The sequence below is a fragment of the Lampetra planeri genome, chromosome 5 (assembly GCF_965212315.1).
Source record: "Lampetra planeri chromosome 5, kcLamPlan1.2.h2, whole genome shotgun sequence".
NCBI classification, from domain to species: Eukaryota; Metazoa; Chordata; class Hyperoartia; order Petromyzontiformes; family Petromyzontidae; genus Lampetra; species Lampetra planeri.
The window spans coordinates 11,522,886-11,547,892 of NC_136111.1; the positions used below are offsets into that span (position 1 = coordinate 11,522,886).

At 41.4% G+C, this 25,007-nt stretch overlaps 1 protein-coding gene across 2 annotated transcripts in view; it reads left to right on the forward strand.

Moving 5' to 3' along the window:
- The window catches only part of CHLSN (cholesin), a 60,161-nt gene extending 38,405 nt beyond the window's left edge, over nucleotides 1-21,756 (forward strand). The window contains exons 2-5 of one of the 2 annotated variants that reach the window (XM_078594439.1): nucleotides 13,841-14,067; nucleotides 17,997-18,078; nucleotides 20,720-20,876; nucleotides 21,455-21,756. In XM_078594439.1, the coding sequence (XP_078450565.1) occupies nucleotides 13,841-14,067; nucleotides 17,997-18,078; nucleotides 20,720-20,876; nucleotides 21,455-21,516 (528 nt within the window). In that variant the 3' untranslated portion in view covers nucleotides 21,517-21,756. Of the gene's footprint in view, nucleotides 1-13,840; nucleotides 14,068-14,842; nucleotides 16,616-17,996; nucleotides 18,079-20,719; nucleotides 20,877-21,454 lie in introns of those variants that run through there. The other variant, XM_078594440.1, reaches the window with a different exon arrangement.
- Nucleotides 21,757-25,007: the final 3,251 nt, after the last annotated feature.

A 25,007-nucleotide genomic window follows, 5' to 3' on the forward strand; every position in this document is an offset into this window, starting at 1 on the left:
GTGTTGGTGAGAAATATATGCGGCTTGAATCAACTCCAGGGGATCTTGGCATGCACGACACATAGCACCTTGCCAGTAAATTGCTCGTGCAGCCGAGTGTGTAGAATAATAATGGAAAAATATGTTATAAGTGTCTGTGCGCAGGCTGTATTAACACTGTGTGATAGAAAAAAATGGCTAAATAATGATTTGCCATTAAGTGTCTTGGTTTGTCACTCATGAATCTTAACTTTTCGTCACTGATCATTTGGATCGATGCAGGACAGATCTTAAACTTTCCACCTGGAAAGTTTTACGCGTTGTTTTAGACTTATTTACGGAAAAAAAAATCTCCTGACATTTTCTATATATATAAAGACCATTGCCACGTGAATTATAATGTGATTGGGGGGTTAGAATAAAAACTGGATGTTTATTTTAAAAGCAGTATTTTTAAAGATATTTGAAAGAAAAAAAAACATGAACACTTGAATATTTCAGCAGAGAAGATTTAGTATGAATTAATTTTTTACAAGTAGACTCTGATGCCTATGTATTAATCCATTTGCCTGGCTAGTTTTCATATGACACGATACCGCTGAGAAAGTATATGACTTATCCCATTTCATCTGTTCATAAATACGATCTATACTGTATACGTTTATGGTCTCCCAACTGTGTGGGAGGCCTTCATCCAGCAGTATCTAGACAATGCCTGCTTTTCATTACCTATATGTCCGAGAATTATAACATTTTGTAAAATATCCTGTGCGTTTAATTTGTGTAAACACATTCCTGCGGAGGGAGCTGGTAGGAACGTTGGGTTGCTCGGTCAATGGCCAGGGTCAACGGCGGCGTGGTGTATTCCACAAATATGGCCGACTGTGAGGGCGGGCACACGCCGGCGTGAGTAGGTTAAACGTTGAGTTTTATAAGAGCACCACGGGGTGACCAGCCCCTCCCCACCCGCCCCACCCTCCCCTCCCCACCCAGCCCCTCCCCACCCTCCCCTCTCCACCCAGCCCGACCCCTCTCATTTTTGGATGCACGACGGACGGACACAATAATCCCCTGTCGGCTGGTGAAACCAGGTGGTTCCTACCAGTATAATACAAATTATCCTGTAAAAAGAAAAACAAGTGATATTTCTCCAGTTTTTTGTCAATTCACTGCCCGATGAAAGCCTCCCCATGCTGTGACCGGCATGAGGGTTTGTTTGACCATTCCCCATGACACTAGTTAGTGGGCAGTCCAGGACTCTGGTCAGACATCACTTGCTACTGATGTTAGCTGTGGCCAGGAATTAAACTAAGGTCGCTAAGTTCATAGCACAGTGTGCTAACCATTGTGTTACTGCTCCCACTGTTTCTACTCTGTACCTTGTTTTATTTTATGAAAGACTTAAAGTGAGCATGTTATTAAATTAGATTAATATCATCGCTCAGTCTTGTATACTAAAAAAGCACATTCATTGAGGTGCCTTAATGTGTTCTGCAAAGGGTTATTTATGCAAGAAAGAATTCTTTATTGACTTTATCATTTTCCTTATAATGCCCTCGGACCTGAAAGTCTATTTGCAAAGATTTTGATCACCTTAATTCATCTCAGAAACCGTAGAACTTTCCAGTTGGTGATCGAATATATTATAAGGTCACACTCATTACACACAAAGCGATTGCCCCAAATCAACCACACAACACCTTGCTGATCTCGTCAAGGAGCACAAACCATCATGCAAAGTCCGGTCATGCCCACAGCGGCGTTTTGATAGCCATCGAACAAAGATCATGCATCACGCGCTTTCAGTTGTGCTTCTGTGGCCATCCGATATTAGGACGCCACTGGAGCTATGCACTTTTTTATAACTTATTTTTGTGTTTAGTTTGCCCTTCCCCCGCTCCTCCGATTAGCATGGTTGGTTACGTACGGTCCAAAAGAAGTTCAACGTACATAACATTTATCATCCCTGCTTTTTTTCTATACTTGACTTAAATTTCCATCACTTCCAGTGTACGAGGACCATCCATCCGGACCACAATTAGATGGGGCTTATAACCAAACACATGACATGCATATCACCTATTGACAATGACAGCGACGGCCCAGGCCATTCCTCATCTGCTAGCTACAGGTATCATTGTTTCCCCCTTGATACATGCTATGTGGTGGACAGCCAATGGCATTGCAGCAAAATCCATTGTTGAGTTGTATTTATATGTTCCTGTGTCATACTTCCCACCTTTACCAACCTGAAGTATGGTCAAACAACCCCTATGATTTGCATGGTGTGGGGAGGCCCTAATCCAGCAGGAGATTGTAAAAAGGGCTGTTCATGTGCATGTACAGACATACGGGTCAAGTTTACCAGAATGGTAAATGCCAATTTTGTACCCCCCACTTAGCCTGGACTCCAGCTGAGGCAGACTGTCTGAAATAATTACCACCACAGTAGCTATCCAGCTATAAAAACCAGGATTACTTTAAGTAAAAATCCTTATTTTTTCAAGCTTCTTGCATTTGTACACAAAAACACTAAATCCCTTCATTTCCTGCCTCTTTGAATAACATCTAGCATTCCTGCCCATGCGTTGCGTGGAACAGAACTACTTTTTCTTCGGTACATGGCTTTCACAAACAAAGCACATTTCCTTTCTCAAAAATAACCCCGCCACCAAGAAAACAAACCCAACCATGTAACTAGCTGAGGGGCATGTGGGTACAAATTGAGCCTCTTTATCGTACAAGCACATTTCAAACGTATGCCACAGCACTCACCCGACGTGCTGTGGGCACTAATAGATTTGTAATATTTCTGGACAACTCAACTGGATCATAAATATACCCTCCCTGCATGACATAGCCAGTCATGTCCCATGTGAAGCCTCGCATTCAGAGAAGAGGAGGAGGATCGCGCTGTAAAAGGAAAGTGGTTTGTGCAGCGAGCACATCCCATCCCAGTTGCTTCTCGAAGCGGTTTGCTGAGATTTGTTTGGTAATTATTCTGCCTCTTGTTTTCTTTCTTGTCAGCCTGAACTGGGGTGTGGGAAATGCCCCTGAAGTCAACAGTAATTATTTTCAAGGAGAGGAGTGCGAATATACTGCGTTATACACAATGTAAGATGGTCTTCTTGGAAAGCAGTGTACACATTAGCGTGTTTGCCAATCTGGAAGTGATATTTGTCAAACTGCATGAAAATCATCCACGATGATGGGAGACAGGCCTTGTAAAAATGTCGTGCCAGCTCTTGATGTCATCACATGTTAATGGAAAAGTCCTGTGCCTGAAAATGTTAAACACCCACTATCATGTGCCTAAATTAGCCACAGTTGAGATCAGATGTGTAAAAAAGGCCAAACTCGATCTGGAATGTATGGTCAGTTGCCAGAAAACAGTGATTAAAAGCTTTATCCCACGACCAAAACTCTCTGTCCGTGTGAGTGTGTGTATGAATGTGCTTTTGGAAATGTCCAGTGGCATCGCAGATAATTTGTCAAAAAACAAAAGTCTGGAACGCAAATGCCACTTTTGAGTCAAATGCAGATCATTGTAGTAAATGAAGAAATAAATGTCGCGGTAAAATGAAACACTCTCTGCTACGATGAAATTACTTGGCTTTTTACGCTTTGAGTTCCCCCTCCTCTTTGCTGTCATTTTAAATAAATCATGCCTTAGGCATGAACAAAGCAATTATGAAGAGTCCTTTCAGTTTGTGCTTCCAACGGTTAATATGCGATGTCGATGGACAAGAGAGCCATGGGGCACTGTCTCGCCGCTGTCAATAGTGTCGTGTATCCCTCCTGTAAAAAAAAAACAACCACTTGGCATCTGTAGCCTGCTCGCAGCATTCCCATTGTAATTTGAAAGACCCTCATTAGTACTTGTCCTGTTATTCTCTTTTTTGTCAATCAGCTGATGGAGTGTGTCCGTTGCATTTCATGAAAAGCTATGAAAAGTGTTTGGGTTTTTTTCCATCCCATTTCAATCGTGCGTTCACTCTAGTATGAGTGAATTTCATCATCAACATCATTGTCACCAGCCATGGGCCTATCCAGTACTGGACAGAAGGCCTTCCTACACCACTGTTTAATCTCACGGTCTGTCCATGCCACGTTGCATCCCACTCCTTTACGTGAACTGGTCTCTTTGCGTATTCCTCCGGTGGTGGTGGTTATCTTATTGTGCACGTCCCACCTTTGGCTGTGGGTCACGTCGTGTCGTAATTAGTTGATGATGGTCGGTCGTCGAGACTTAACAATGGAGTCGCAGCCAAAGGAGGGAGCACACCTGAGATGAGGTCCACCAACTATGTTTTTTACTGGAAAAAGGCCATTTCCCTGGCATATTAAGATCTGCCTTTTCTGTCATTGATGGTATAAAAAAAAGCCTGCTCATATATTTAAGGGGAAAGCATTATTAACTAGCCGTTTGCCTGTCCTAGGACGGGTGTATTGCAGTAAATCTGAAACTTACAAGTGAAAATAAGACCACGACGTGATATTCATTACATTAATGCGTGTGCAATTTGTAAGGGCGCGGTGACACAGACTTCTTTTAATTTTAAGGTTATAATCCCTTGTTCATCATGACGCCCTTTTTACTTTGATGTCTCAATAGCGTTACGGAGATCGCGTGACGTGAGGGTTCTGCCTTTGTCGCGAGGTATTAAATTGATGCCAAGGAGGGGGAAGGAGGCGCCTCGGCCCCCAATGTGGAGTGACGTCAGCTGATAATTATTATGAATGGGGGGGGGGGGGTGTCCATTTGGAGGACGTAACCTGATGACGACCGCTTGTGTTGCGATCGAATCGTCGTAGTTTTATGTTATTTTCTTTTAACCTATTTACGTGACTATCGAAAGACCCAAAGAATAGGATGTGACCTGTTCATGATTATTAATGAGGGGGGCTGGTCGATGTGGAGTGACGTCACGAGCGTTGCACACAGACATTTTTGGCTCATTATAGTAGGTAATTATAATGGGGGGGGGGGGTGTCCATTTGGAGGATGTCACCTGCTCATGAATATTAATGAGGGGGTGATTATAGTAGGTATTTCATTGAAACGGCAACTTTACAGAGGCAACCAAAGACACATTCAATTAACGAGGTGGAAATACAGAACAGGCCTGATTTGTTGTTGGTGACGAGGTTTCTGTGATGCAGTGAGCTTTGGTCTTGGGGTGAGTTTTAATATCACAGTTCAAATGTAAATGTTTCAGCCCATTGTGTCAATCCATTGCTGTATGAAAGCCTCCACGTATTGTGGTGGTGGTTATTGTGGTTGTTTGACCAAACTTCACCATGCTGCTCAGTGTGGTTGGCGAAGGGTTAAGATTGGGGTGGGGTGGCCCAAGACGGGTTCAGATACCACTTGCAATTGTGTTTGCCGTGGCTAAGAATCGAACTCGGGTGGCCGGTTTTCTAGCAAAGTGTGCCAATTACTGTCACCACTCCCCTATAGTATCACAGTGTAGTAAAGTTATTTAATGAAACTCCTGCAAAAATCACTTTGGAAATGATCACAAATGATTCACCCGTTGAGGTTACCGTTTGAAAATCCACTGACAGTCGTGTGGTTTAGTGTCTGATGTGTTCTATTAGCTCACAATATTGTGTCATTTTGCATTTGCTGCTTTGCAATTGGTCTGTCTTGTAACGAGCTCCCAATGGACTCCAAACTGGGGAAATGTAACTTTGGAATGCATCTCGCCACTTTGATTAAGCGCCATCGTTTTGAAGAAGCTGGGCAGCCCTGGACCGATTGTGGTTATTTAAATACCTCCAGTAATGAATGAGGGGCATTTTAAGGCTTTGGTAAAGCTGGATTTTCAATGGACCCATACCAGTGAAGGGTGTGTGCTGTGCCAACTCCCCCTTGCTTGGTTGCATTGCATCATCCAGTAATTGATCATTATAGTTGATAAATTATAATTGAGTAAACGCAGGTCTTGCGACTCACACGCACATTGTCCGAATATATCTCTTTTATAGTTCTTCCCATGTTATTGCCCTACCTCGTGCAAAGCACGAGAACTGGCCAGTGCTGTGCAAACGTATGCATTACTACTGCTTTGTGTAAAAGCATTATATTAGCACTATTGTCCCACATAGTGACGAAAATATTTTTCGTCTATTGGCTTTCCAGACCAATTCTAGATTTGAAGCTTTCGTGACTGCAAGGATTCATACTCTTAGGTTTTTTCGGTAAAGTCACGTAGGTAAAAAATAAAATGACTAAAAGTAATAATAGAAATAAAATAAAATAATAAGTCACGAAATTTCGGAGGCAACACAAGTCTCCGTCATCAGGTGGGACCGTCACAGCTAAAATTACTGCATCAAGTGAGGCAAAATTCCAAGAGACCAGCCCTTAAATACAGACCAATACCCATCCAACAGCACCTGTTTTTGCACACATTTAGACCAGTCTCGTCTTAAGGGTCTCATCAGTCGGTCAGGTCAAGCCGTTTAAATAGGGGCGCCACAGTGGCGCGATGTTATCTACCTCGCCTGGTATACAGCAGGTTGTGGGTTCGATCCCGACCTTGCCGCCTGTATATTTGGAGTTTTTATGTTCTCCCCATGGTCGTATGGATTTTTCTCTGCTTTTTCTGTCCACATTTCGAACTCTGTACTTTGAGTATTTGGTTGCAATTCATTTCCACATGTTAAGCCACTTCGTTGGGCTATCATTTATGGCCAGGTCACTTCTGAAAAGGAGCTACAGTGTATAGCTCAGTGTGCCTTACCTGGTAAAATAAAAATGTCAAATAGATATCCACATGTTCCTTTTCTCCACCAGCGGACGGTAAAATGGTCCCTTTACATGCATTCCCCTTGGTGGCGATATGTGAATAAGTTATACTTGTGTCTACCTTACACAAGGTGCCCGTTCAAAACTTTCAAAATTACCAAATTACTGCACTCTAGAGCACACACTTATCAGCTGCAATCTGAAACTGTGGTATGCACATTTCGGCCCAACTTAAAGTATTTATACACTGGCCAAATGTGGATTATTTGCAGTCTACATCATCACAAGCCATGGTCAATCCGCTGCTGGATGAAGAACTCTCCAAGCCGCCACCATCTCTCGCAATCCTGTGGCGTAGTATTCCACCTGGCACTCGGCTGAAGGAATTCAGTAAATGCATAATGATAACTTGGAAGACTTAGCCAAGCACAAACCTGAATGGAGGCGCAACTATGAATGAAGGTTGTGGACACTTTCACTAAGAGACATGCGTGAAACTGAACGTCATGCCAAGTCTTTAGTGGAGCCTGCATATTCCTGCTTGACATCTATTCGTGACCTTGCTCCTTGCGGATCAGTCTACGCAGCCACAAGGTGGCTCTGAAGAGAGCCCTTTGAACCGGCGTGATTTTAACGTGACTGCGCTGATCTACCAACATTCGGTTTAACACGTCGGCTTTCAAGACCTTTAGCGGTGATGGCGACGAGACGACAGCAACGACGAGACGAGTCCATTCCCAGAAGGTTTCACTGTACAAATATACAGTGAAACATCCTTTCCACAGCCTTCATTTATCTGAATAATTGTACCCATCGCTGAGAATCGGGCTGAGAAAGCTCTTGTATAGGTTTGTGTATACAACTATACACCTTTGACTTTAAAATGAAACGATTTAACTGACAATTCTGAATTCTGAATAATAACGTTTACCCTGGATCGTTCTTTTAAACATCAAATGTGTACCTCATATTAAGAGTACTTACATCTGTGAAGCATTTACATGAATTTATTCGGAAATGTATTAAAGGTGGCCTTTGTTTAGCTTTTTTTGCATTTCTCCACGTGGGCGTGCTGTGTGGGAGAGATAATGAATGGAGTGAGTGCCAGCAATGTCAAGAATGTGAGACATTTTTCTTTAGAGAATTGTTTACTTTTGAGAGGTTCAAGTCTGAAGCATCTTGACAGATTGACAAAAAAAACCTACTTTCAAAATGTTAAAGTGAAGGGACATTTTTTGCAGCGAGTCTGTAAGGAGAGACGGAAGACATTGACTGCCAGCGGTGGGTATGGGATTTGGCAGGGTGAAGGTTTCAGGCTTTGGCGCTTGTTGTGCAGGCACCACTACACGGGCAGTAACCTAACCCGGCTGTAAAATAGTGAACCCCCCCCGCACTCCGCGTGTATGAAAAGAGAAACGGTTTAAAAATGATTTAAATGTGAAAACAAACCGAATGGTGCGGCTTAATGTGCATTGTTTTTCCATCACAACTTCAAAGGAGCATGCCCCCCTCCCCACCTCCTTTTAAAATCAAAGTTAAGATAAAGTGTGCAACCCTCCATGGGACCGGAGCTGATGTGAAAACAGATTGTGAAATAGCACAAGGATGCCGTTTAGACCTACGCTCTGAGGGTCTCATCTTTATTTCCATCTGTCTGGCTTGACTGCAGTATATCTCCAAACACGGCCCGAACAGCTGCACTAGCCCTTTTTGAAGGACACGGAGTAATTTACTGGAACAAAATGGCATGGCACGGCCAGCGCATGCTTGGTCGGGGGGGGGGTGATGTCGTGTACTGTGCACAAGCTTATTGTTCACTCCCAAGTAGTTTCCAGAAACTGCAAAGTGTTGTGCGACTTCTCGTAAATGACATTTCCATCATTCCAATCGGTTCATGCGTCAGTGTGCAACAGTTTTTTTGCGACTTTACTTCCATCCTTGTTTATTTAGTATTTTTGCAATCCTTCCTTGGCTTTGTCGGATGCCAACACGAATTTAAAACACATTGTTGGGCAAAAATAAGGCACAATTAAGCTTCTCTTCAGGATGATTACCGGCCGGGTAGCAGCACCGGTGCTCAAGTGCGTCGACTCGTAGCCGGGAGGTTTTGAGTTTAAATCTCGGTAGCGGTAAATTCGGCCCCATCATTCCTTCCGATTTGGTAAAACGAGCACCAGTTTGCGGGGAAGTCAACAGTGATCATCTGGGCCCCCCCGGTAGGAATGTAGATATTGGCTGGGATCGTTTTTCTGCAGTGTTTCTAGTGACTCTTGGTGATTAGGCTACGCTGTCAACAAATGTATTTGTAAAGCTCCCCATCCTTGAACTCGCCCACTTGCTTCCCGCAAAGCAGCAGTCATTTGTTTTATTTGATTTGGTTTTTCAAGACTGGTCGTCTTGTATAATTGCTGCGAAGAAACATCAGCTGGTGGTGGTTTATCATTCTCACAGGAGTGAGTGAAGAATCCTTATGTTATGGTTTGTTCGTTAAAATGTTTTTTTAAATGTTCTTGTTTTGTGCAAGTGTTTTATGTAAAGTATAGAAATGTCGTTCACGTATGCGGCTGGATTGCTGTATGTAATCATGTTTGTCGCCACTCTACGAGTTTGCACATGGTTGTAAATTCCATTCCCTTAGGCAACGGTAACGTGGGACATTACCAAAGCACAGCGAGACCTTGGAAACCTTTTGCAAGAGTGGGCTGTTATCTGCTGATGTCATGCACGAATGTAAACGTTGACATTGTTCGGTCAATAATTTGCTAAATAAACCGCTACCGTATTTAATGCATATTTGTGAGATGTTTCTGGTTATCTTTACAGAAAATGTTTTGTATCTCGTTGGGAATTTACTTGCTTACATACTGGATGTGGGGTTTCACTTAAATATTGTGCGAAAAAATAGCAGAGATTTACCGAATCCGTCAATGTCCTTTTGAATGCATCGGCCACATTTCACTTTGAATGTGACCATGGCGTGATGATGCAATGTTCTCCAGAGCAGTGAAAAATTTCCGGGGATGCGCGAGCATTGATGTGGAAAAGGAATCGGGCAGAAAGAGATTGCGTTCTATGGCCAGCCTCGCCCATTGGTGTGAGCATAAAAATAATGAGTTGTGCGAAGGTGAAATGCGGGCCAGCAGAGAGCACAACTGCCAGTGGTGGCAGGATGAGACAGTCTTGAGACATGTTTATTGCTCGTGTTGGTCCTGTGGTTGTCATTCAGTCTCCACCCTGGAACAGCTTGTGCCTATGGATCATTGCTTCATTTCTAATTAATTTGCATGAGTTCTGTACGTCGTATACCAAAGTTTCTGGAACTCATTGATGCCAGCACTTTCTGGTGATGAGATCCAATATCAGCCGCAAATGATCTACACGACCGCACACTTGATTTTCGTGTTCAGTTTATGAGCATTAAAGTCTGTCGTGCTCTTCTTTTATATCCACTAGGTGATATCAAAGTCTATTTACTCCGTGGATGTATTTGTAGAAATTACGCGTTAGTTTCCACTGGTGTGTTGTTCGTGAAAAATGTAATCCCGTTTCTCTTTTATTTTTATTCCTCATCATCATTACGGTCTATGAGCAGATAGCCCCTACGTGTTCATTTGTTTCCACTTCTATCTTGTGCCAATATGCTCAGATAGTGCAATATTCCTGGCACAAATCTCTTATTTCGTCGTCAAGCCATCCTCTGTTAGGTCTTCCTCTCTTTCTGGTTCCCTTCTTTTTTTCCAAACAACACACTTTTAATGTTCCCGTTGTCCACCCTACATATGTCAGTGGACTTGGCAAGTAGACAAATTCCTTTATATTCACAATGTTGCTGCTTTGTATTATTACTTCTTTCTCAATGTCCTCCCTTCCGAACACCATCGTCTTTGTCTTCGTTAATCCTCAGTCCTGCATCCCTTCCTGACATATTCAGCGTATGAACACTTACTCGCAGTACTACGTAGCTTTCTTCCATCAGATCTATGTCGTCCGCAAATCTCAGGTTATGTATTATTTCTCCTTGCACAGGTATCCCTGTGCCGTGTCCTGAATGGCATCCATCACTTTTTTCAAATGTGACGAAGTTGTTTCGTGATCGTGTCTCATACCGCTTGTTGTTGGGAACCATTCTTCTATTTCCTGTCCAAACTGTACTGCTGACTTTCACCTTTCACCTATACCCTGCATAATCTGTCTCAGCCTTTTCCCCTACTCCATATGATCTTAATTTTGCCCACGTTATATCTTAGTCAAATCGCATGCTTTCTGGAGATCTATGAAACAGTTGTAAACCAGCCTATTCTTTCTTTCTCTTTGCTTTCTCTACTAGAAGCCTTACCATCAACATTTATTGTGCTGTGTTCCTATCTTTCCTAAACCCTGCCTATTCATCCACCAAATAATCCTGAGTCTGCGCTTGTAATTCATTTAATAGTACTGTACTACCATTAATACCTACCCCATGTGACTCATGAGTGCGATAGTTGTGTAATTTTTACAATCGGTGAGATCTCTTTTCTTGGGTATCATCACAAGTGTGGATTTTGTCCACTCCTCCAGTATTTTCCCTTCTCTCCATACTTGCCTGCATGGCTCATGGATTTCTTTCATAAATGATTTCCCTCCAGCTTTTGTCATTTGTCCACTTATGTCATCCACTCCTGGACTTTTGTTTTCTTCAGATTTTTTATTGCCTTTTCTACTTCTTCGCACAAGATGTTATCATTTTCATCATCATCGTTGTCAGCTATCTTTTTTAGTTCATCCAGCAGCCCTTTATTATCTTGATCCGTGTTCCTTTACAAATCGACGCAATGCTCAGTCCATCTCTTTTTTGCCTTTTATTTGTCTATAAAGATCTTCGCGTCCTTGCCTTCTTATCGCTGTTGGCCTTGGTTTCCACTTCCTATCGGTGCTCTTGACTAGTTTGTACACCCCCTCCCTGTTCTTATATTCTCCAGCATAGTATTCAATGTTGCTACATTGCTTTTCCAGCCATTCCTGCGTATCCTTTCTTGCAAATACCCTTCCGCATTGCATAGCTTTTTGTACTAAGGCGCCATCTCATCCGCTTCCCTTATCTTTAGTGTTATTTTTATTTTTTCCTGTGCTACTTCCAAGGTTTTCCCATTTTCTTTTGGGTTTTACTCCTAAGGGTAGTTTTGCTTTTGCTGCTAGTTCCACTATCTTCTTCAACGCCTTGCTGTCTATGCTAAGGTGTTCTATTTTTGCCCCCTGATTCTACTCGATATTTCCTCTTCATATTTCCTCATCTCATAGTTCTCGAGTGACTCTGTGTTCCTCATCTTCTCATATTGCGTTTTGGATATACGTTTTAGTTTTAGTCGTAGATTGCATAGTACCAAGCTGTGGTCCGATGACATATCTCCTCTTTGGAATGTTCTGCAATGTCGAACTGATATTTTCCAAGCATCTCTCGATCATTACCACATCTATCATATTCGTATGTTTTCCACCCAGTGCCCTTCATGCCCATTATCTGCAGTCTTTTTTTTTACTTAGTTTTACATATGAGCATGTCATGATTTGAAGCGAATTCTAGCAAATCCACTTTCTGCTTTAGCCCAGTCATTAAAATCTGATCGTATGCATTACAATCTTCCATTACACAATTCGTCAGTGTCGTCTTCGGGTGCTGCTCAGTTCTGCACAGATACTCGTGCTTTTGCGAGTGCACAGTATGTCAAGATTTACACAGTGGCCCGCAATATAATTTAATATTGCGGCCCCCCAAATTAAGACCACTGGTCCTGCTGTCCCCCCCCACCTGGCCCCTCCTGCCACCCATCCCAGAAAATGCAACTCGGGTTACTCAGGCCACATACATTGATCACATGTTCACGCCTCGAGTCACTGCATTGTTAGTTACGTATGTTGAACTGCTTTCGCAGCGTGCGTAGCAAATCGTGCTAATCGGAGGTGGAAGAGGTGAAGATCAAAGTTAGTAAACATTTGTGAAACAGTATGAGAAATTCTCCAAAAAAACATAAATACACAGTCCACTTATTATCATCATTGCACATCATCACCATCAACTTAAACATAGACATTGTTGTAAAATTGCTATCTTCATGAACAACCCAACAAAACCGATGAGTTTCACATCCTTCAGTTGGTCAGCTGCCCTGGCGTTTTTATCATTAAAGCTCTCTTTGGAGCAGAGTCTTTCAAAGTGAATTTTGCTTTTGGTCAGTCTCTCTTTCATGCAAGAATAAATATCTTATCAGTGGTGGATGTTTACTTGCTTATGTATAAGGCACTCTGCTGAGGCTAGGTTTTGTAATATTGTGCAACGGTCCTTTGGGCATTTCATCGTGGTTGACTTGGATGTTTCTTATTAAGAGGTTTGCACATTCCAAGTCTCAAATTACGTTTTTGCCTTGCCTCGTTTATTGTAATAAGCACTGTTCACTTTCATGTTTGATGATGCCTAAAAAGGTTAAATGGCAATAGAAAAAAACAAGCAATCGTGTTGCCTTGATGAACGCTTTTAATGCTGCATAACTCTCTAAGGACGATTAGACATGTGGCGTAGGACATGCAGTGATATAAACCCTTATTGCGTTAGGAGGCAGGGTGCTCTCAGGTCATGTGTGCATTTCAATTCTTTCATAATATCATCTTGGTAAGCGTCTGATACTGCGGAATCGCAGCAAAACCATAACGAGACACTAACACCACTAGAACCCGCTTTGCAAACAAATGTGTATCCCCTTGCTCGTTCCTTGTATGTGTGTGAGTGCCTATTATTTTATTTTCACCTGGCAGTTTCTTCAAAGTGTTAAACCCTGCCATGTTATTCCCTGTGGTTGCTTTACGCTGGCATACATACAGTGGAGCATTATTTCAATGAACATGAATGAAATTAAACTAATTTCCCTTCGTGTGTTTTTCGGGTTGTTCCGCACGCTGTTCGATGTGCTGGGAGTTTCTTCAGATCGCGAAGAGACTCCCAGCCCGTGGAGCGAAACGGCTCGACATCGTGCCAAAAGATACGCGGCACAATCCAAAAAGCACGCCGCTGAACTACCACGGCAAAACTGAGAAGATAACAACACAATTTGTTCTCAATCCCGGCGCTTGACACAGGATTGCGCTGAGGCTGTGAAAGATAAAGGCAAGAAGACCGATGGGCAGGAGGAGGAGGAGGGTGAGATGTCCGCACAGGAAGAAAGGATGCTGGAGAGGAAAGTGAAGAAGTTGCTGAAGAAAGCCGAGAAGGAGAAAACCAAGAGAGTGACTGCCACTGTGGTCGAGAGTGGAGAAGAAGCGGTCACTCCCTCTGCAGCAGAGCTCTCCTTGGAATATCTTACAAGGTATTAAAACTGCGCATAATCTTCACCTGTGATGAAGGATGGGTTTTTGTCACTGTAAATTTTGGCTAAATGTACAGCAGAGGTGCAGGAAATAATAAATAATTCACAAAAAGGTGATGGATTAAGATGGGGGTGGTGCCCATCTTAAAAGTCGGTGTTATTTACAGTATATGTTTAATCTGAGGCCCAGTTTTCATAGGGGCAGCCTTATTCTCCCAGTCGTATAGCAGAAACCAATTTTTACAAAGAACAACATTTAAAAATATATTTTATGTATAATGTAACGTTATTATGCTCCTCTTCTTTTGTGATAAGTGTGTACAATGCTCCGTGATCCCTGGATGAAGGATGCTATCAAAGTCAAAATTGTTATAATTTTATTATCATGTAAGAAACCGGTCAAACACACATGATGCAGAAACCTCCAAAAAAGTTTCTTGAGGCTAGGTGAAGCTTTCCTGGATAAAGGGTGTTGTTTTGTATGAGCATTGCGGCCAAAAACATTTTTGCCAAAACTTCAGGATGTCCCAAAGGAAGCCAAGTTTGTGGAAATGTTGTTTCGGATTTTTTTGTCCTATAAACCATTTCTTTTTCAAATCACATTTTAAACGTTATAGATATTACACTGCTTATACACTAAAACACATGCATTGTTGAGATTGTGTTCGTGTTGTGTGCAGATGGGATAACTAAATAAACTGCACATGTGCGCTCCACAAAACACAGCAGATAAAAAAAACAGATTCCTTTCTCCCTGTGTTATTGTGTGTATAAGATGTACAGCTGTACATTGCAATCTCTGTGCGGAGTTTACCATATGGAACACTGCGTACCCTACTCCTTGGTGGAATCTTAACAAGTCTTTGATGAGCGGCAGCGGCCAGCACACAGGTCGAACAAAATTAACTCCGTCTGTTTATTTTTTGTCCCATTGTAAAGTTCTTCAGTGTTTTGTAGGTCAATAGTTTTGTCGTTCACGTAACTTTTCATGTGCTTGTGGTAGAAAGTGAAATTTGGGAGCGGGCCAGTCAGGCGTGAATGCCTATTATCACTCTTTTATCGCTACTACTATGACTTGATTCAACCGTCCATCGTACATACTGCAAATAAAAACACTTCTATCTGCAACCTTCCCTCGGTACGGATGAATTCGCATCGTTTGTTTTTCCAAGCTCTTATATAACCTCCTCGTTCAGTTCAACAAACCTTTTCACTCTCATCTATTACAATTCTGATTGCCAATTTTTTTACGTTTCGGGCTTTGGGGCCTGTGCTCAGCAAGTTCACATAAAAAGGCATTTACTTAAAGTTACTTCGTATGTCGTGTTTAAGAAAACAATCTTGCTTGCACTTGTTAATGTAGAGTGTACCCCGAGTGTCTAAATGCCTGAAGCAAACTTTTCTTTTTTTACAAATTGCATCAGTACATATCTGTTCTTGGATGCACATTCACAATGAAGTCAATGCACTTTTTCAAACTTGCTGTGCCATGATCAAATGTCCTTTGCAACATAACAGAAATGTTATCATTATAATTTTGTGTAAACATGCAGGCAATATGCTGAAAAACGCAATGACGAACCATTCACATCACAGGGTCCGCAGGTGGGATTGCTTTGGATCTCTCTGCTCGGAACTGGTTGGAGATTTTCCAGTGGGGTGATGTGGTCACCATTTTATTCTGCTGGCGTCGTGTAGGCTTTCTGATGATGCAGTGGAATTCTTTGTTTGCCCAGACACATGCAAACATTCCAAACTAATATCTGTGGCCGGGTGATGAGCGCATCCAAGTTTAATCTATGTGTTGTGCAGCTTCTCAAATTTTCTTTCATTAGCAAGTGCTTTGAGTTTGTTTGCAGTGTGCATTTAATGTCGGGAAATACCTTCATGTTATTAAGAACAAAATGTGGAAATTGAACGGAGGAAACTATTAAAATCCTTTCAACATTTGTGTCTTCATGCAAGGGATGGGTCTGGTGCTATTCAAAATAGAATTTGCTATTGACTGCTGTTATTTTCACTATCCCAGTGCTCCAGCTTGGCATATTTTATCTTACATCTGATTTCACAAGCTGAACACACCTTATAGTTGCTATGGTTTTCGTTGTTTAGAAATTATTGTTTTTTTTCTACGTTGAGGTAACAGAAATTGGCGAGGATGTTTTCAACCTATTTTTGAGAAGGTCATGAAATATGATCTATGTCATTATTAGCATCGTCAGGAACCAGTCTTACCGGCAAGGGGATGCTCAGGGAATGCTGCGGTGCAGTGTTTTGTGTGTCATTGCAAGTGCGACCTTAGCTGGGCGTTATCCAGGGCAGACGGCATTTAGTTTGTTCTTTCTGTAGGCTTTGTTTACTTTTCCACTTCTTAAAGTTTTAGATCTGTAAAGAAAGCAACATGTCTTTAAAGACAACATACAGCTTTGTGTAGAGCCTTTCTCACTCACAAAACAACATGTGAGCTTTTATGATGCACATTTTTTTAAATTAGACAATACAAATGTCCAATAATTATAACGTTTTAATAAAGTTCTTAAAAGCTGCATTTAAGAATATTGTTGTTTAAGTTTTGTATCATCAGCAGTGTTCTATCCACGGCTGGATGAAGGTCTCCCCCACATCATTGGCTTCCCTCACTGTCTTGCAATGACAAATCCACGCTCACAAAGCACGGCCTTGCAAAGATGGAACAGCTAGATCTGAGATTTCATGACATTTGAAAATTTCAATTCAGAAAAATAGTCTGGACAAAGATTGATTTCTTCACCTTGGTCATTTATAACGTGAAAAGATATTTCATGATAAATGGACTGGAGACCTACAATTAAGAAAATCATGAAAGTATAAAAGTTAAACAACCTAAGGTTCTATAGCAACAATCATAACAACCGATGAAAAGTTAAGTCCAGGAAATCATTGAATAAAGTAACACTGAAGCCTGCAAAGTTGGCATAGGATAAATATACGCAAACCAAGTCATGCACAACAAGTTAACGGAAGAAAACAAGTCGTCAACTTATATGTATATTCTTTGGGTCTTTCGGTAAAGTCACGTAGATAGGTTCAAAGAAAATAACAAAAAAAACTACGACGTTTCGATCGCAACACAAGCGGTCGTCATCAGGAAAAGGGGGTTGGCTTCGAAAGGCAAACTGTTTATAAAGGTCAGCATGGTAGCTAATGTTAATGTAAGGGATTAAAAACCCAGCATGTCGAGGGGTGCTCGAAGGTGATATAGGGCGGTGTAAGACCCAAAGAAATATGAAGTCAAGATTTAACTGGTATGTATTGTATGGAATCGGTTCACTTGACCACAGCTGTTACTTAGGCGCACTTACATTCTCCACAAGGTATAAAAAAAAATCAATGAATCAAATCTTGAATAGAATCATGACCCCAAATCATGACAATTCATCAAATCACAAAGTGGACCGAATGGTTCCACTGTTACTTAATATAATTGTACAGCAGTTCTCATTTTAAATGGAAGTATTAAGCTGTATATTAAGCAAGATTTTAATTTCGCTTTGAATTCTCCACTTTCAAAATAATAATATTTTTTTCTGCTAATTCATTTATAATTACCAAATCATATGAAAGGATGTAATTCAACCTGGCTGAGTCATTTTCAGATTGAGCACTCGGTGAGGCAAATTGCTGCCACCGTCACTTAATACGAGGGGCTAGGGCTGCTGGGAAATTTTCCTCTGCGTGAATGTCGACCCTATGTGGCCACTCTGCGATTAAATCTCCCACAAGTGTCTGTTGCAAAACCCTGCAGCGAGAAGCAGTAATGCTATCTTCTTCACATACGGTACATTAATATTCATGATTTTAAACGTTGTCTACCATTGTTTGTCAAAATTGTAAGCTCATTTTGCTAGAATTAATACGACGTTGATTTTCTTGTACGTTTTGTTTTACAGTTGGGCCACGGATAAAAATCAGTGGAAGTTTCAAAAGCTGCGGCAAACTTGGCTTCTCCAACACATGTACGACGCTGAAAAGGTATGGACGTTGTAAAAAATGTGCAGGATTTTTTTGTGGATGCTCAATGTGAAACCATTAGTACTCTTACACGACGTCTGAATGATATTTCTGGAATGTCATCCTGAAAATGTTTAATTGTTTTATTTTTAAATACCAAAATAAATCGTTAAAGCTTCTAATGGTGTTCGTTTAAAGCCTCAATTTGGTGAAATGAAAAGGGTTGTTTGCCAAACGTAAACAAGATATGAGTTAACAATTTCCATGTCACTAGGTATGTACATATTAATATCGATTTAAATATCGAAAAAAACACTTGTCTGTAATGATTCTATTCAAGTAAATTTTCAGCTCAAGCCATTTTGCTTTAATTTTATTACAACTTAATTCCATGTATGTGCTATTCCTTGTAAGTTTGTATGTGTGTGTATACGAGGGAGTCATGACGTAACCTTGGTTCTTTCGGTAAAGTCACGTAGAAGGGAGATAATAAAATAACAAAAATAAAACATAAAATAATACAATTCTCACGACGTTTCGGCCACAACGCAAGCAGCTGTCCTCAGGTGAAGAACAGGTCTGTCGGAAAGACAGCGTCATGACGTAAGTTTTTTTTTTTCCACTGCACTACGAATGCGGTGATGAGTTTTATCTGCAGGCTGGTTATCAGCAGTGGCAAGTCGTACCGGAATGTTTCCTCGACCTCCCCTAGGCTGACTGAGCCTTAAATTAGTACTTGGTGTATAAATATTACCACTTCGGAGACAAAGGCATGGTACTGGTCAGTCACACCTCTCTCGTGTCCTGTACAACCCTTAATAGGCTCTCTCAAATATCACTTGCCTCATTGGTCTTGTGTGGCTAGAACAGCACACAGTGTGTCTTGAACAATTTTATTAATACATTATTGATGGATTATTTCGCCTCAAGTCACAAGATTCATCCATCATCTCATTGACTTGGCTGACCAGGGCAGTCTTCCGAGATTACGTTTCACGCAGCTCAGTGTTACAAACACCTCCATTAGCACAAACCAGCCCATTCCGGCGAGCCTTGCCTCTACTGCTTGTTGCAGTGGTGACACTTGTGCCTCGCAGCAAGAAGGCCATGGATTCAATTCCTAGCTCAGGTGTCTTTGTGTGTGGAGCTTGTATGTTTCTCCCCCTGTTGTTCTTGAGTTTCCTCCCCACTCTCCTGTTGCCTCTTGTAGCTAAAAACCTCTCATGCAATATAACTAACTGTTATTGGCCAAATATCCCAATTCTAAAATATTACCTTCAAATTACGGGATTGGAATATGCATAGCAACATCACCCTCTATTATAAAACTTATCACGGCTACAGAAAAAGATTAAGTTAGGCTTTCTTGGGTATACGAGCATAATAAATCCAGTAATTAAATTGGCTGGTTATGTGGAATGAGAGGCACACGACAGCACCTATATTAACACTCAGTTTTAACCAATTTCTCTCCACTTGCTTGCCAAATAATTGCATATTTTAATTAGATTGTGATGGTGGTTTTTTTACCTGCCATTACATCGTTTAGAAACCATTATCGTTGACAAACAAATAATGAAAAGAAAATCTAAAAGTACTTGAAGAAACTTGGAGAGATGCATACGTGGAATTACAGTTATAATTACAGTTATAGAAAAAAAGCAACACATGTATTAGAGAACATATGCAAGTTAAAGATAATGTTTAAGACATTCTTGGGCAGGACACATCACTGGAGAGGATGAATGGTAACAGTGACAGCCATGGAATGGAACGCGTCCGAGAGGCCATTCACCAAGGAGATGGAGTGATGAAATCAGCTAGTGAACAGACGTTTGGTGGATGGTTACTTTTCAGAACCACGAGAGATGATGATTATTGTACTACTGCAATGTCTCATGTCAAGCCACTGAACCCTCATCTTTAAATCCGAGCTTTCTAGATCACTGGTGTGTCACCTTGGGTAACGAGCGTTCGCATTTGCAACGATTGTGATGAGCTCAACCAAGCCACTAATTATCGCACAACACACTCCATCCTAATTTGGTATTTGTAACTTGATTCAGCTGTACCCAACCCTTGAGGATATAATTAACATCAGAGCCAGAAAAAAAACCATCTAGTCTCACCCACGGCTATTTAGCACCATCATTACAAACACCAGGCAATGGAAACTCTTTGAATAGACACTGAGAGAAACTCATTAATGTTTTATTCTGTTTCTGACCCTAGCCAAATGAATGTGCAGTGCAAGTCAGTGTTTGGGGGTATTCTGTTGAGGGAACAGGTCGCTGCACTGTAACTGATGCCTTCAAAACAACTTGCACAAAATGGAGGGGGGAAACCTTCAAACAAAGTGCAGTATGATCCAATGTATGCACGTGTGCATACGCACAAGATGCATAGTCTCAACTTAATGGATGTGGCTGCGTGCTTTTGTACCTTCTGGCCAAACGCTTTGAACAAGTAAAATGTTATATTTGTGCAGGTGCCAGGTAGCTCTCTTTTTCCTACATTACAAGTCAGCACCCGAAAATTAATCAAAGCAGAATTTCTCCCTCTGGCATTTGTTGCTGCCCTGCAGCATTTTTCAACTAAGGCCGAAAGCGTTAATGCATTTCCTGACAAGCCACGGTCACGTGTTGTTGCTATTGTGACACAGGTGCCGGACAGCTATTTCAAAATCCTGCTGAAGTATTTGGCCGGCCTGAAGGGCCAAGCCAAGGACACAACTATTGAGAAGGCAGAGTCCATCATGAGGAAAAGTGAGAAGGAGGATGTGGAGGAGGAGGAAGCGGAGAAGGCAGAGGAGGAGAAAGGCAAGTAAACACAATGATTAAAACGTGCGGCTGTGCATTTTCCCAACAGGGACCCTGAAGAAGATATACAATGTGGTTGGTGTGTGCGTACACTCCCTTTCGAAAAGTTCTCATCACCGAAAACGCCTCTATAAAAAGTCACGGTCACTACTATAGAGTGTTACCATTTGAATGTGTTTTGGGTTGCAACGAAAATATATTTAATATGTTGCTTAGAATTTATATTTCTAAGAAGTCGGTGGTGGTAAGAATGCCCAGGTTATAGCCTAATATAGTAGAATATTGAGTTATTTTCCATTCTCAAAAAAAATCCTCGTTTTTTGGGATTGAAGTGGAGTTGAGTCGTTTTCCAGGGAGGGCATGCAGCACGAACTGCGCATTTGGGAGTTTTCTCTTGGGCTTCAGGGATGTTCTCTTGGCATATTTCCCCCACTTCAACAAGAAATGTGAAACATACGCGGCACCTTCACGGGTGATTGAAAATCTGTGTCAGAGCTGCTCTTTGTTCCGCTGTGAATGTGCGCTTGATGTTTTGATGATGATGATGATGATGTTGCTGATTTTGGTGCTTGTCGCAGGTATTCCTGTTGATGAGAAAAAGAAGAAACGTGTACGTCGGGTTCTGAAGATGCTCTCGTGATTTCCTCGTCGTCGCTCTTCACAAGATGAAAATGAAACGTGTTTCAAATTGCACATGCAGCGTTGAGAATGAACACGTGTGCGGTATTGATATATATATTTTTAATACGGAGCAATCATTACTTGTCGGCGCCATAATGTTGTATTTATTATAATACACACGGGAATGCAAAAGTGAGGGGATGTTGCTATTGTTTAGAATTTTTTCTTTTCTTTTTACAATAAATGCATTTTCCTTGAATGTTTCATGTCGATTTTTGAAAACAGATTTTTTTAAAACTACTTCCCGCTGAGGTATTGCACTCGAGTATGAACAGGAAAAACGTTGCTTTCAAATAGCACTGTAAATGCACTTGCTCAATGGAAAACTAATAATAGTCTTGGACCTCGCACATACTGCCTATATCAATTGACAACACAATTCTGGAATGGATCTTTACTCAACAACCACTATACACCATCACCTTGTAACTTTGCTGAATGTTAAAAGCATTTGGGGTGAATGATGATGAAAGACGTTTTTCTGTCATCCTTTGTTGAAAGGAATGTGCATTTAGCCCACATTGAGCACCACGAATTGTATCTTCATACCGTCTTTTGCGTTTACATTAGAATCTTGGAATTGGATCTTGTAGTTTCACTTTACAGCTAAAAGCTGCATTTGGCACCGCCATTGGCGAACAAGAAACTGCTTCATAGAAATTATAAAGTTTCAACGATAATATTTACTTTATACTTCTGCAGCATGTATACAAACTGAAAGTGAAATTAAGTTCAAAGTGGAGCAGTGGCACAGTGGTTTGCCTACAGCGCAAAGAACCCAGCGTGCCCCGGAGAGCATCAGTGGTGAGTGATAGCTGAACTGAGGCCACTGACAAGCATGACACGTTGAGGGGGAGACCTTCGCCCAGTAGAAGATTGATAAAACGCTGTACACACTTCATTTTGAAACATGTTACTGCTTGAGTGTAGGTTGTTGGTCTTTATAACTCTCAAATTTAGGTGAAGGAAACACTCCAAATCGAGTTCCATGACACAAGGACCTTAGCCACAATGCCAGAAACGATAGAGATCCCTCCAAATAAAATATTTCACTGATAAATCCCGAATATCAATCGGCACTGCAATTCTATACTTCAGTACCGCACTTGTCGAGAAAATAATAAAGCTGACCGAGCAACCTCAACGGAAACACAATGCACAATGTAGCGTATGTGGAGGTCAATATCAGAGTTCACTTTCAAGTGACATTGCACAACTTAGAGGACCATCTCGTTGAATAATGTCTCGAGTCGAGATACGTGCTTTTGTTGGTATATAGCTCATTGTTGAGCCATTGAGATGGAATGTGTCGATTGAGTGGCTTGCTCATAGATTCCCCGTCGATTGTGTTGATGGTAAAAAGGTTTGCAGCAGAGACCTGTTGTTGGCGTGACACTGGCCTTGTAATGACGTGAAAATACCTTGGCCACCCACGCTGGTGGACGTGATTCATGAGATGGAGTGACGAGATTGGCTCAAGTTTGCACGTAGATTGATTTTGGCATCTTTGGAGGTCTTCATACAATTGAATAGATTATGGCTGTTTGTGATGTGGTATGCAACGAGTTTAGGTGACCTCTACAGCCTGTAAGGAGGCCACTTATATTCACTCCTGTTAAACAATCTAGATTTTTGAATTTGCTACTAATCATGTGAAGTGACACCCAACACAGTAGTCTTCAATCATTAATAGGAGTCTTTATTTCTTCCAGCACGAGACGCACTCTCCAAATATTTTATTTTCTCCAAGCGTCGCGAACTCTCTCACTTACCTTTTATATTACACTCAAGCCCCTTTCCCGAAGGTTCCTTGACCTGCTTTTCCCTCCAGCCAATCACCTTCCACTTTTCCTAACTGATTGCAACCGACCACAACGTCAATGATTCTCCGTTGCCCGCTCTGTCCATGTTGTACTTCTCCAATCCCTTCAATTTATCTGACTGTAACCAATCCTCTTTGCAGGCCCACTGAGGATAAATCAGAGGGCTGGTTTTTAATTCTTGATTATCCGCGTCACGTGGTGTTCACGTCAGGGGAGTATCGTTGGTAGTGATTCAGTCTACACGTATATGCAGTTCAATTCATAGGGCTGCCACTTAATTATTGATAGTCTTGGATGGCTCTACTTGAAATACACGGTTTGGTTGCTTTAGAGTGCGTGATATTTTGTATTAATCGATCAACTAAATAGATGAAATGAAATAAAGCAGAACAGCAATCGTACTCAACTCCCACACTGAGAGTTTTGCTTCAATTAGTTTACAGTAAAACTCCATTAATCCATCCTCCAAAAATCCTAAAATCTTCGGTGCCCCCGAAGTTTTTGGAAACTTTTTCATCCACTGGAGTGGACTTGAGCATTTTTTAGGGCAAATCAAAACTAATGTGTGGATTATAATACACTGTATTATCGCATTGCTTCGAGACATTGGGTTGTATATAGAGCATTTTAAACACGTGTCTCACTTGGAGACAGGGAGATGGAGCTGCAAAGAGACAAACATGCAGAGGTTCAGCAACGTTTTTGGTTAACCCCTTACAGACTTTTCGATCTAAAGCATTCGTGACTGCAGGGATTCATATTCTTGGTTCTTTCGGTAAAGTCACGTAGAAGGGAAATAATAAAATAATAAAAATGAAACATTCTCACGACGTTTCAATTACAACACAAGCAAATTTTCTTGCTGTGATGAGAATTTTATTTTTTTATTTCCCTTCTACATGACTTTACCGAAAGAACCAAGAATATGAATCCCTTACAGACTGGTAACGTGGTGTGCTGATTGGAAGAGTTAATCTGCTTTGGATACTAAGTAAAAAAAATACACAGTGAAATATGTTCAAAACTTTTGATTTACATTTTTGCAAAACCTTAATCATCTGTTTTTTTCCCCCGCACATTATTGGAGTGATTAGTCACGTGCCACCTACTTCTACAATCTGCTGTTTCGCACATTCATGGAATTGTGATAAAGACAAACACCTAAAATTCAGCAAATTCTTCTCTCGATATTTTGGAGCAAAAATGAGCAACATTGCAGATGACAGGACCCATTACATCCTGTCGCCATATCACCACGGGTTTGTGTGAGTTCTGAAGAAAGAAACGTAATATAATAATCGAGAATACGCCCACCACAGAGATGGAGCATTGAGATGATGGGTTAATGTGAAGGAGATCCATGGATAGTTTTTGCATCGTGAAAGAGGAGAGGCAGTGCAGCTGATGATGCTCACGTGAACTACTGAAATTAATTGTAAATTAACCGTACAAAAAGTTACAGCCGTGGTTTCCAACCGTATTGGGTACGGCGTCCACCCCAAAAAAGCCAACTATAAAGTGACAAAGGCCACAATACACAAGAGATATCACATGCCCACGCCTGCACGTTATCCGTGCCGAAGCATGCGCCCCATGAGAGAGAGAGACTCTTGTGCCCCTGTGGGGC